The sequence below is a fragment of the Ursus americanus genome, chromosome X (assembly GCF_024610735.1).
Source record: "Ursus americanus isolate L20-20 chromosome X, mUrsAme1.1.p, whole genome shotgun sequence".
NCBI lineage: Eukaryota > Metazoa > Chordata > Mammalia > Carnivora > Ursidae > Ursus > Ursus americanus.
The window spans coordinates 98175018-98188953 of record NC_142164.1 but is presented as its reverse complement, the minus strand read 5'-3'; the positions used below and the strand labels follow the sequence as shown (position 1 = coordinate 98188953).

Below are 13936 nucleotides of genomic sequence, written 5' to 3'. Positions count from 1 at the left end.
AATACCAATAGTTATTTTCACAGAACTAGCACAAATAATTATAGTTATTTTTAATATTATTTTTGTGAACTTTTATACTAGAGATAGAAGTGATTTATACCACCATTACAGTATTAGGATATTCTGAATTTGACTGTATATTTACCTTTACCATTGAGTTTTATATTTTTATGTTTTCATGTTCTTACTTAATGTCCTTTCATTTTAACCTGAAAAACTTCCTTTAGCATTTCTTGTAAGGCACATCTAGTGGTGATGAACTCCCTTAGCTTTTGTTTGTCTGGGAATGACTTTCTCTCTCCTTAATTTTGAAGGACTGCTTTTCTTAGTTGACATTTTTTTCTTTCATCACTTTGAATGTTTTATACCATTCCCTCCTGGCCTGCAAGGTTTCTACAGTTCAGTTTCTATAGTTTATTTAAGATGATTATTTTGAATTCTCTGTCAGACAAATTGTAGATCTCCATTTCTTTGGGGTTGGTTACTAGAACGTCATTAGTTTCCCTGGGTGTTGTCATGTTTGCCTGATTCTTCATGTACCTTTGCATTGATGTCTGTGCATTTGAAGGAACAAACACCTCTTGTAGTCTTTACAGAATGATTTTAGCAGGTAAAGTCCTTCCCCTGTCTGTTCCCCAAGCCAATGGGATTACCTCCAGAGTTGCAGTCTTTCTGGATTTGAGCCACGTTTGCGGCTATTTCTGGGTCTGCAGCGAGGTCCGTGTTTGGCAGGCTTATTGCCAGGGGCTCAGGTGGGCAAGGATCTCCTCTGGTACCTGGGTGTATGGACCGGCCTCTAATACCTTGCTCAGTCGGATATTGCTTGTGTAATTGTCCGTTTCATGGCCCACAGTTGGGTCTTTAGTCAGTGGGCTTTTACCAGGTGTGTGGACAGATACAACTCCAACCAGTTCCCTGGCAGAGCTTCTGCCTGGTCACTGTATGGGACCCTGGGTGGGCAGGATGTGCTATGGACCAAGGCTGAGAGGATTTATGCACAGATGTCTTATTTGGCCATTTTGCTGACATCATTCCCTTTTTTCATTTTTCGTCAAACATTGCAATCAGAATCGCTTGAAAGTCATGGGAAGAGTAAATCAATGACTGTATTTGAGTTTGTGCAAACTATTGCAAAGAGCATGTACACCAGCTGTTTTCCATCTCTGCAGTGAAGAGAATGATAGTTGAGGGTTTAAATTACAGAAAATAGAATTTAAAGAATAAAGTTTAGAATAAGAAATATACTCTCATACTACCCTGTTATGATTAACCACTTTTAAGCTGTTTATAAACTTAAGTTGAATCGATAAGATCACAGACCTATTCTTTAAAAACCTTAGCATAGTTTTGTTTTTTCTATGGTTATAAAAATGTCAATTTTTCAAAGTTTCTCCAGTCATATAAAGCTCATACGTTAAGATAGTAAATCAGTATATGTCCTTATAGATACTAAATCAATATATGTTCTTACAGATATTAAACAAAATTGAAGAGATATGATCCATGATTCATATTTGTCTGGTAACTGGGAAAATAGAAGAAACCTTAGAATCCATATGATTTTGAGTCAGAGAACATTGCTGAATTTAGTATGGTATCTGGCATGATGTGTGCAGTCTGATAACCTTTAAATCGGGAGTTTCCTTCTGGTAGTTAATAAATGCCTAGACCATTACTGCTCTGACATAGACTCTGGGGAAAGAGAGGAATTCGATATCTATCAACTGTTCCATTGATTTGAAGATGCTGCTGCAGATGCTTGCAAGGGGCTTTTGAGCCACATTTACTGTCAAGATAATCTGCATGTGAGCAACTCCTTTTTATCCAAGAGATGTCAGCTTAACTACTATAAATCTGTCCAGATGACATAAAGAGATAGAAAACTGACTGAGGCCTTAGCACCAATTCCTGAGTTTCATTTAAGCTTAATACAGTCAATGTATATATTATTCTAGGCAAGAATCTATTTCCTTTTTGATGAAAGTGTGGATTTTCAGCTTTTTTTGTTTAGAGTACATCCCCTGTAAGTATCAGCACCACTTATCATGGATCTGACGTTGCAGTGTTTAGTTTTGTTGTTCTCTGGTTAATTACCTAGCAGCTGCCTGCAGTTCTTTGATGCCTTTGAGCCCTATGGATGCCTTTACCCTGTCCTAGAGCAGAGTTCCTCAAAGTGTAGTCCCCGGACCAGCAGCAGTATCACCCGAGACCTTGCTATAAATGCAAATTCTTAGGGCTCATGGGTGGTGCAGTTGGTTAAGTGTCTGACTCTTGGTTTCAGCTCGGGTCATGATCTTGGGGTCATAAGACTGAGCCCCCAGTAGGGCTCCATGCTCAGCATGGAGTCTGCTTAAGAACCTGTCTCCCTATCCCTCTGCCCTCCTACTCGTGCATGTGCACACGCTCTCTCTCTTAAATAAATAAATCTTTTAAAAAATGCAAATTCAAAAACTTACTCTAGAGCTATTGAATGGAGCACTATGGAGGTAGGGCCCAGCAATCTATATTTTAGCAAGCCCTCATTATTGTTGTCATTGATGCTCAAGTCTGAAACCACTTTTTTAGAGGAGTTTACAAGAACTCTAAGGTCTTCCCTTGAATCACAATGAGAAACTACAGTTCAAGACTTTTCCAAAGGAAACTTGATAAACACTGACCCCACAAGTCCTAGTAATTTCTTGAGGGGTCCAGGCGGCATGGAGTGTCTGTATCCAAAGCCATCTCTCCTAGAAAATAGCTCAGGTCTTGAGAAAATCCCTACACTGGCTATAAAATATAAGTCATGTGATATGCAAATGAAAGATTATTCATTTATTTAATCAACAGATCCGTTTGATCATCTACTAAGCTCTGGTGAGATATCTGAGTCAAGGATATTGTAGTCAAAGAAAAAAGATTAGATGTGAGCACAGGAATATCGTACATGGGAAAAGAGATCACCTCAATTGACTCAAAGTGTAAAGAAATCAGTGACAGATCTAGCTGCTGGTTTTTGACAGTGAGCAACCATAATTATTTTCCAAGATACCATAAGCATCATCAGTGGTGAGATTTGGAAAGATAAATTTTACAACTCTCTGTGGAATGAGCCAGAAGGAGAAAGAAACAGAGAGGAAGACCTACTAAAATAGAATTATGACAGCTAAGAAATGAATAGGGCCTGACCCAGGATGGAAGTAGAATCCAAAGGACTTTTATCAGTGAATGCCTATGAGATTATCAGTAATTAAAAAGGATAAGTGGAACATATATCTGACATTTGGAGACTAAAGAAGTAATATTGTAATGTTATTAAAATGAAATAAAAGGTGAAGTACAGAGCTTGAGCTGGAAAGCTTATGTTGTGAGCACGTTGAATATGAGGTGCACCCCGAGCATCCAAATGTAGGGTCCAGGTTACAGGTAAAAGTGGGGTATGGTTGGTAGTTCATGAGAAGGAAGACAGGACTGCACATCTAAATTAGGGAGTTAGCTGCATAGAGGTGACTATTGATGTCATGGGAGGAGAGGAGATTTTTAAGGGAAAGTGGGCTGAGAGACAAATGAAGCAGGTCACAGAAAACATCTTGAGAAATAACAGCATTGATGAGTTGGAAAAGAGATGTCCATGCAAGAGACAGAGGAACAGACAGTGTCATGTAAGCAATAGTGATATCAAGGTGGAACTTACCAGTATCAGCGGACCAGTTGTTTACATCTCTTCTGAGTCATGTGTGCTCTGTTCTTACTGGTGTTCATATTGATCTGCTTTTGAAATATTTTTAAGCTTAGAGAAGACAAAGGGCTAAGAATGAGGATCTAGCATTACACTTCCCAGATCTGGGCAAACTTCAACATGTTATAGTACTTTGTAGCCAACTGGGAGAAAACAACATCCAAGAAAGAAAATAGTATATGCGTGAAATCATTCTACAATCCACGGTCTGGCTTAAAGAGTCCTCCCTTTGGCCCATGACCCCTGTGCTAGTCTTAACAACATGTTTGTCCCTAGAAATTAACTGTTGACCTATCTTCGTCTCCTACTAGATTAGAAGCTAGTGACCGGTATTGTAAAGGAAGTCTTCTATCTCCTACATATGGCATGGGAATATCTAATGAATAGACATTTTCATTAAATACAAACTGGTATTACATACTAGCTTTATTATGTACTATTTTTTATAATTTCTTACTCAGCTAAAGTGTTTACATCAATAAAATGGTACCACTATAGACTGCTGGCATATGTGCCTGACCTGCTGTAACAAAAGTTAATTATCGTTTTTGGTGACAATTGAATTTTATTTATAATATGTACAACTATTTCCTGGTTGAAGAATAAGGAAAATAACAAATATCAGAGTATGGCATGTTTGGGATGATTGCTATTTTTCTAAACCTTTTTTTCTTTAAAGCTGAAACCTGTTTTATTTTTTTTTTAAATCCTTATACCTAAAGGTTTTCTTTCAGACATCCCATAGCAGAGTCGTTAGTTTCTTTTTTTTTAGACTTGAGTTTGAATTTTTTTTCCTTTTTTTTTGAGTTGTTAGTTTCATATATACCTGTGTTAACTTCAGATACAGTTAATAGTTTTCTGAGTTTGCCCTAACAAGTTTTAATTATAGAATAAGTCCTAGATGGATCGGGACTATCAAACTACTGAAATGAACACCCCCATATGGATCTCCAAAAGTGAGCTGTAGCGTCCCCGAAGTCAAAAGGAGTGCCCCAAAGCCACCCAGAGCAACAGTTAAGAATGTCCCTCCATCTTTGGTGTTTTATAACCCGAAAGTTTTAAATTTTCCATGCCAAATACAAAGCTCATTTTGTTCTGAAATTTAGGGATGTTTCAGTCCAATTTGATCTGATAATTGAGTTATACACTGACAATCATCAGGGAAGTACAAAAGAGAGCTAAGGATATTGATATTTGGTAAACTCAGTATATTGGTAGTATTTAGATTTGAGGTGAATTATGAGTCCTGGTATCACGTTCTGAAAAGGCAATGGATGAATGAGAGACTATCCAGAAGATACATGACTTATTTTCATTAGAAACAACAAATAGGAAATTGGGGATGTTTAATGTTAAAGAAATTAAGGTAAAGATAATGCATGATAGTAGTCATTAAATATTTAAAGAGTTTCCATGTAAGGAGGGGAAACGAATGAGGACAGAAACAGATTTTAGGTAAAGCTTCATTCATTTATTTTGTAATTTTTTATTCTCATGGTTGAACTGATAAACATGATAAAAAATATTTGGCAGTATTTTATGTGTGACATAAATGGAGACCAGCAAAACAATATGGTTTTCTAAAATAATTCAGTGGAATAATATTCTAAGTCCCCAAATCCAAGAACTGGCTCCCAGTAGAAAAGTAATTATTCCACGCTTGATTTTATTTTCTCTCCTACAGAAAATCAGTACAGTGCCCACAATCAAAATATCATTCCTCCATGGTCAAGCCAGATGCAGTTTTCTTTTTTTTTTTTCAACAGAGTAAAATGGCCACAGGCAAGATTAGCTGAATGTACAATTATTTAGAGTCAGAGCATACTATCCAATCAAGTGCCTTTTATAAGCAGTCAAGATTCTCCATGACCTAGGCATCAAAAATGTTGAAAGTTAACATTCCATTGCTTTTTTTGTTAATTTTCTTACTACTGTCTTCACAACAACAAAAACAACAAATAAAAATGTGACCCTTTATACCTCCAAATTAGTTCCAGAATATTTGACATCGTTGAATTCTTAACGAAAATTAGTAAAGCCTTCTTTCTTTGGTCTCCCCAAAGGAGGGCGTTTAGAGATGTTTTTGGAAAGAGTTGAATGTTTTCATGTCCTAATGTTTTCTTTGGAGAGCAGTGACTTCAGCTTTACTCTGTAATCTTTTTGACAGACAATAAAGATTATGATGCATACTTATCATACACCAAAGTGGATCCTGACCAGTGGAATCAAGAGACTGGAGAAGAAGAACGCTTTGCTCTTGAAATCCTACCTGACATGCTTGAAAAGCATTATGGATATAAGTTGTTCATACCAGATAGAGATTTAATTCCAACTGGAAGTAAGTTAGTGTTTTCATTTGAGAGTGTGCTTATTCTTTGTCTGTCTGTGTGTCACCATTATTTTTAGGCAGAATTTTAACTTGTGGTTCTCTACGTCAAAAATGGCATCTATCAGTGTCTCAAGAAAGAAATGTCGTTACGTGTTCATACGAAACTTAATTTTTGACGCCCCTGAGAAGCTAGTTCCATTATTCTGTAAAGCATCTCCTTTTATGAGTCTTGACATTTGACAAAACAAACGGGAGATTTGTACCTAGGAAAAATATTTCTAACATTGAGAAAATGCAAAGCCTGTACTCTATTCGGTGTGGTCATTGGCTGTCTTCATCTTCTGAGGTATGACCCAGCAAGCAACAATTCTCATGCGATGTGGGAAAGAGAAGCTACTGGGGCTTTCTGGAGCAGATGCTTGATCCGGTCATTCTGATAAACTCTTTTCTCTTTTGTAGCATACATTGAAGATGTGGCGAGGTGTGTAGATCAGAGCAAGAGACTGATTATTGTCATGACCCCAAATTATGTAGTCAGAAGGGGCTGGAGCATCTTTGAGCTGGAGACCAGACTTCGAAACATGCTGGTCACTGGAGAAATTAAAGTGATACTGATCGAATGCAGTGAACTCCGAGGCATTATGAACTACCAGGAGGTGGAAGCCCTCAAGCACACCATCAAGCTCCTGACGGTTATTAAATGGCACGGACCAAAATGCAACAAGTTGAACTCTAAGTTCTGGAAACGTTTACAATATGAAATGCCTTTTAAGAGGATAGAACCCATTACGCACGAGCAGGCTTTAGATGTTAGTGAGCAGGGGCCTTTTGGGGAGCTGCAGACTGTCTCGGCCATCTCCATGGCCGCGGCCACCTCCACAGCTCTAGCCACTGCCCATCCAGATCTCCGTTCCACTTTTCACAACACGTACCATTCACAAATGCGTCAGAAACACTACTACCGAAGCTACGAGTATGACGTACCTCCTACCGGCACCCTGCCTCTTACCTCCATAGGAAATCAGCATACCTATTGTAACATCCCTATGACACTCATCAACGGGCAGCGGCCACAGACAAAATCGAGCAGGGAGCAGAATCCAGACGAGGCCCACACAAACAGTGCCATCCTGCCGCTGTTGCCGAGGGAGACCAGTATATCCAGTGTGATTTGGTGACAGAAAAGCAAGGGACATCCCGTCCCTGGGAGCCTGAGTGGAGTGTGCAGTCCAGTGCCTGGAACTAAATCCTCGACTGCTGCTGTTAAAAACATGCATTACAATCTCTAGAACACGAGGAAAAACAGGGTCTTGTACATATGTTTTTGGCAATTTCTTTGTAGCATCAGTGTCTTCCTGTTTTACCATGTCTCCTACCATTACATTTTTTGACTTTGTTTTATATGTCATTGGAATTTGTAAATTTACATTTTTTTAAAGAAGAGACTTATGTATAGATAGAAAACCCTTTTTTGCTTCATTAGTTTAGTTTTAGAATGGGTTTTATTTTCTTTTCTTGATTTTGTTTTGCTTTTAACATTTCCTTGGGGTGCTTGGACAAATCTATCCGATGGGACAAGGAGCACCGGATCCTCTCTTGGGTTCTGCCTGGGATCAGCAGGGCCACGTGGGCCTTCAGAGAGCAGTGCGACGAATGCCAGCATTGCCATTTGGGAGAGAAAAAAAGATGAGAAGAACACTTGTTCGTAGGAGGGCCCCGCCAAACAGAGCCCTGAATCTCTTCCTTGTCCCACCTCATTCCCCACCTCTACCCTTCTAATGGCGGCATGATGTGTAAACTCTGAGGAGGGGTGGGGGTGGGTCTAACTGTCTTAACATTTAATTCACTGCTCGTCAGAATACACTCCAGACCCAGAAGTGTGCTAGTCACTTGACAGTGACCACTACAGAATGCTAAGAAGAGAAGGTCGAGGGCATGAAAATGGGGGAGAGAGTGTTGTTTCTGTTTTTTAAATGAGTTGATGTACCCTTATATAAATATATATATATATATAAAACACACACACAACAAAAGAAACAAAAAACAAAAAAACACAAAAAAAAAACCCACAAAAAAAAAAACACACAAAAAAATCAAACTCTATATTTGATCACTTCCTGGAAAGGCATGAATGTGTTTGTGGCTGTTTTTGTTTAATATTCTACTTCCTCTTTTCCCTCTATAATTTTTCTGCAAATGAGATTATGTGCAAATGCCAGGCAAGTTAACTCAAGAGGGTGAATCAACACAAGTCGAAATGAAATTTACATTGAAGGCTTCCAAACCAAAGGGAAGGACAGGATGTGTCATCAAATATGTTTTGTCACCTTGTATTATACGAAATGTTATTTTCTAAAGAGTCAGAACAAATCTGTGAAACTTACTATGGGATCCCCTTGTATTTAAATGTTAATTCACTGTATTTAATTTTCAACGCTACATTCAGAATCAAGTGTTCGGTTTCAGTTTGTGAACATAAGCAACACTTATTAATATCGAAGTGTTTATATAAGAACTCAGGAGGTCAAACATATGAGTACCAACAGAAATCACTATTTTCAAAATAAACATTATTTACACAAAATAGTTTTTAAATTAGATGAGAAAGTGTTTAAAATAATTTTACTGTATAAATAATTCGTTTTATGTTAACTGTGTAATTCTATCTTTCAGAAACAGAAAGCTGATGCTTCCGGGAAATTCATCCCTTACCATTTAGCGTTATGTTTGAAATCAATGGCATAAGCAGCTAATACATATTCATGTTGAAGATGATGCAAAATCAGTCATCAAGGAACTTGCAAAGGGTGGAATTGTTAAAGGGAAATATTACCTACGTAGCTTTTAGTTAAAAAAAAATCAATGTGATGAAAACACTGATATAGAACTTATACATTCCTGTAGTGATTCCTCGTAGGAACTTCCATGCCAGTCATCGCCTGTGGGCTCGTGTCGTGACTATTGTATGTTCAGTTTATTCCTACCACCGTATAATGAGAAAACAATTCTACAGTTTGGGTCACAATGCTAAAGGTGTGAGTTGGCCACACACACACACACACACACACACAAGTGTAAACTTCAAAAGAGTTCATTTGGGAGGGTAAGATTGTATTGCAAATGTACAAGAGAAGCATAAGAAATTTGCAACAATGCAAAGGTCTTAGTATTTGTGTGACAAGGTAAAGGAGCCTTGGGATGTGCAGTGGTTTTTATTTGCTTAAAAAATGTTTATTTCCCTGACAAGTCACCTGGGGTCCTTCTCTACAATCTGTTCTTTATTCCCACGCTCCCCCCGGACCTGTGTCACATTTCCACAAACCAGAACTGAAGCCGCAAGGACACATAAACTTTGTCAGCTTGCACATTGGGTTATTTTCAGAATCCAAGAAGGCCATTGTTTACTTTGTACTATGGACACCTGTCAGGGACTAGTGGCAGTGAACCTCACTGGACTGGATTCCAGACTCCCCCTGTGCTCAGAAAAGTGTAAACATGGCAATGGCCTGGTTTATTTCTTTGGATTGTTTTTTAAAAAAAATTTTTTTAAGTGCACGGTGGAAGTGTGTAGAGGAAGTAATCAGACCACAGTCATATTTTAGGCATATCCATAGGTGTTAATTTAGCTACATTGGGAGTACATTTTTTTTCTATTTCTAGTGTAGATTTAAGCACTTTGAATAGCATGATTCAGGGACTGATGGGTAATAGTTGATATTCTCACAACTTAAGAACTTTTTTTTCCTCTAATGCTTTGTCATATTTTTTTAAAAAAGGAAATAAACGGAGAAGAAGCTATCTATGGCTTTCGAAACATTCCTCCCAAGTATTCCTCTATCCGCTCCATGTGAGAACAAATGCAGGCAACTGTCATGTGTTCACGTGCTCTATGTTTAATAAAAGTTATGTTAGAACTCACAATAAAAAGAGAAAAAATGTATTTTCCCTAGTGCTTAGGTTTCATCCTTCTCTTTTTTCGGTGGGGGCTGTGGGGGATGAGAACATTATAGCTGTAGAAACACAGTTGGAAGTGTGAATACGTTAGGCTGAGGGAGAGAATGGGCTTCCGGACTTGGACATGTGTGATGTTTGGCATGGCCTGTTGTTCATCATTTACTGCTCGGGCTCCGAGTGACACGTTATGGATTCAAAGTCCGTCTGGTTCTTTAATGTAACCTCTACTTGCTGCTTATGAGCGTCCTACCCTGTATACTGGTGCTCAAATCCTTGATTATTTAATTTGTAATTCATTCCTTAGGTTTCCAATGAACAGAGAAGGAATTTGTATCTCATGCAGCCAGCTGATTTTAGATCAATTCTGTGAAATAAATCTCAAACACAATGAGTTAAGAGACCTGAACCTGCTATATTTCTGTAGCTGAACACCTGATTGTTCAAGCCGTCAAGCATTTTGTGCTTAATACTTTCTTCATAACCTGTGTATTTGAACCCTATCGGTTTAATCTTAAATATCTAGACACTGGCTTCTTATTTCATGACTATGTAGCATTTTGTAACGAGCAAATATTAACTCAGAGCCAACCCCTAAACTCCAAGTGAGTTTTGTTTATCCTAGAATAGTCATTAACTTTGACAGATACCATTTATGTAAATTAAGATCGCCATTTCTAGGAAAACATGAATTCATACATTTGTAAATTATGCTATGGTTCTGGAATGATACCCTAGTTCTCCTTTTTCCAAGAAGTATTTTTTTTTTATCTTGTGCTTCATTTCTTTCTCTTCTCTATTTAGTTTAAGTGTGTCATTAGTCTCAGAAGAAAGCTTAGTGAGATTCAAAGGAGACCATCGATGTGCAAGTGACATGAATGAAAGGAGTAAGAGAATGCACGGGCACAGAAGAGGAAAATCCCTCACTGTCTCTGATTGGAATGTGCTTGGTCCTTAGTCCCATCATGGTCGTAGTAGATCAAGAGAGGTGAAATATTACTAAATGTGTCAGAAATCCTACCTACAGGCACATATTCCCCATCACTGAACACATCCTTTCACAATATATACAGTTATTACAAAGACCTGGTGTTGCATCTGACTTCCCTAAGAGGAGGAGCTTGTCAGTGGAAGCAGAGCTACTCCTCGCCTTATCCCGAACCCTTCCCGCTTGACTGTTCTGAGCAAAGAAAGCAGTTCACGGTCAAAGTTTGATTATCCTTAACAGTGGACCTTAAACTTGGGTTCAAGGACACTTTGAGTCTGTAAAAAGGACTGAAGGAAATAATGAAGTCCTTGAAATTCCAGACCAAATTGTGAATGTGTGCAAAACTGTGTTTTCCTGGATGTGAGTCTCAAAGACATCCATCGCCTGAAAAGCTATTGGTGTTGGGATTTACGTCATATTCTCAGAAACTGACATGCACAAAAGGCACATATCTTGCCAGCATTGTTAGGCCTACGATTCCTTACCCGTCACTCATGAAAATTCAGGGAATAAGTATCGCTCTTTTAACAAGCAGAGGCAATTCCTCTTCTGACATGACCGGACTTTGTGGGAGACTTGGTTATAGTGAGGGGAAATTTGGTATGATGGCAAGTCATTCAGGCCCAGAGAAATGAGGGTCAACTCTTACTACTCAGCTAGTTTACTCATTTCTTAGTTTACTCAAAAGATAGTTTTGGAAGAGTGTGAAGTATGACTTGGCATGATGCCTTGTTTCGTGAAACTTCTTTATGATTTGGGTTTAATCATGTTTCCCACCACAAAACTAAAGAAAAAATCTGGTACAGGAGTAAAAGAAACAACCGCTTGACATATTTTTCCCGAGAGACTTCATTTTCTTGTGCCAAGATTTAGGATTGCTTATACACTTGATTTCTGGCAATTGTGCTTTTGCCAGTTTCAGGATTTATGATATGATTTTGGAGCAATAGGAAGAATTTTAAAAAATCAAGTGAAGTGAGATAGTGGTTATTTAGTTTTATTTTTTTACTCATGACCGGCAGCAAGGAGAAAGTCTGTGCTATGTTAATAATTAAAATACCATCACAAGGAGCTATAAGGCCTGAGTTTGAGTAAAGAGGAGGAGGAGGAGGATGACTGCATCCCTGTCCTCATCCCATGTCTCTTCATCATCCAACTTCAGTCACATCTATAGAAAATGCCCAGACTAAGAAGAAGGTTCTCATCTTCCATCGGGTATCCTTTCTTTCTTCCAGGCTCAGAATACAAAACATCTCTCTATTACGGACATGCAAGATATATAAAAAGAAAATTTTCCTCCTGCCCTTTAGTAACTATTCCTCTGAGTAGACTCTGAGTCCACTGACAAACTCCTGTTTCATTAGATTTAGTAAAGTAAGGCACCGTTGTTTTTCTACCACTCACGACCTTCACTGATGCATCCCCCAGGGTCCACGAGCCTGAAAAGTATTCTTTCTTACAAACAGGCAATCGCTCGAAATCATTACACTGTGTTCCCTCCACTACTAAATGAATAGAAACTGAAGAACTGCACATGAACTTGAGACTCTTATGTGTAATATTGATGTTGTGTAAATTTCAATCTTCATAGTCCAGATAACCTTAAGTTTCAAAGGGCATGCTGGTCATTAAAAAAAAAAGATTTAATGTAAAATGACATATTACATAGTGCATGAACATGTGGCAAAGTAATTTGGATCTATCCTTACTAGTCAATGAGAGACTAAATTTGGGGAGATCAGATGTGAGTGTTTTAGGTTAATTCTCACCTGGGATGAAGACATCTTTATGTTAGGATACATGGACAGCTGTCCAAATTCCTTGCAACATATGCTCCTGGTAACTAGAATTTTTAGTGTGTTCTTTCCACCAAAGTAGTGGAGATATGTTCATATAATCTGCTATTGAATTGTAAAAACTTTTTCATTTTCAGAGTTTGAGGGAACCCGAGTAGGAAAGTGAACTCAGTCATTTTCCTCTGCTGGTGTTCAAGTCAAATTTTAAACTCAGACACTCTCAGATATGTTCAACAGTCAGTAAAAAGTGCATTTTACATAGTGTTTCCCTTTAGTTTTGCCTAACCCTCTTTGATTTTGTACAATCTAGAACGTATGTAACTCACGCGTAGGTGATGGAGGCGCTCTTTTTTTTTCTTAGACTACTTACAATTATATATTTGGTTTTGCTTTGACTAGCAATAGGAAAATAGACAAATACAAGTGTAAAAATGAGAAATTTTAAACTTGAATTATAATTTGTGTTTTATAGTCGTTTCATAAGTCTGTTGCTCTCTATGAGTATGCTCTCTATATATCCTGTAAAAATAAATTTATATGTTACATAGAAATTCAAGAAATTAAATTATTTATTAAGCTACAAATGTTTCTTCTGGTTTCTACCTGATTATAGATGAAAATAAATTAAATAATGTGTTGTTGGAACAGATGTAAGTACCTTCGTTAATTTGATAACTGTTGTTAAACTTTTCTTTCCCTCTCTGTTTATGTCTCTGTAAGCATATAATTCTTAGACTTAATTCCTATTATGATTGTGAAGAAGGGATTTAAGAAATGGCCGATTGGCTGAACAAAAAGAAAACCTTGCTAAAAAATCAAGCTCACTTACAATCCCTCTTCTGTTCTTCATTCCTGGATTATGGAGAGGTTTGGATCACAAGCTTGATCACTTAAAAGTCATTATCACATCAATGATTGCTTCTAGGTTAAATTCTGCATCTTTCCTTCATCTATTTCATAACATTCTTGGAGAAACAGAAAGGAAAGGAATTATAGCACGTGAGTCCTCTTTGCTGTTTCTCTTCCTTACTTCTTGCTCCCCAGGTATTTTATTCTTTTCTTTTTAGGGTACTACTCACATAACGACCTTAAAAAAAAAGTCCCCTCAGGTAATACTTTAAAGTGACCAAGATCTTGAATCATCTTATTTTTCTACT

The 13936-nt window shown here is 37.8% G+C and overlaps 1 protein-coding gene across 1 annotated transcript in view; it reads left to right on the top strand.

Annotated features, from left to right (window-relative positions):
- The window catches only part of IL1RAPL1 (interleukin 1 receptor accessory protein like 1), a 1307342-nt gene extending 1294079 nt beyond the window's left edge, over positions 1 to 13263 (top strand). Inside the window, exons 10-11 of the mRNA XM_087859585.1 lie at positions 5883 to 6053; positions 6504 to 13263. Coding sequence (XP_087715711.1) covers positions 5883 to 6053; positions 6504 to 7222 — 890 coding nt within the window. The 3' untranslated portion in view covers positions 7223 to 13263. The remainder of the gene's footprint in view (positions 1 to 5882; positions 6054 to 6503) is intronic.
- Positions 13264 to 13936: the final 673 nt, after the last annotated feature.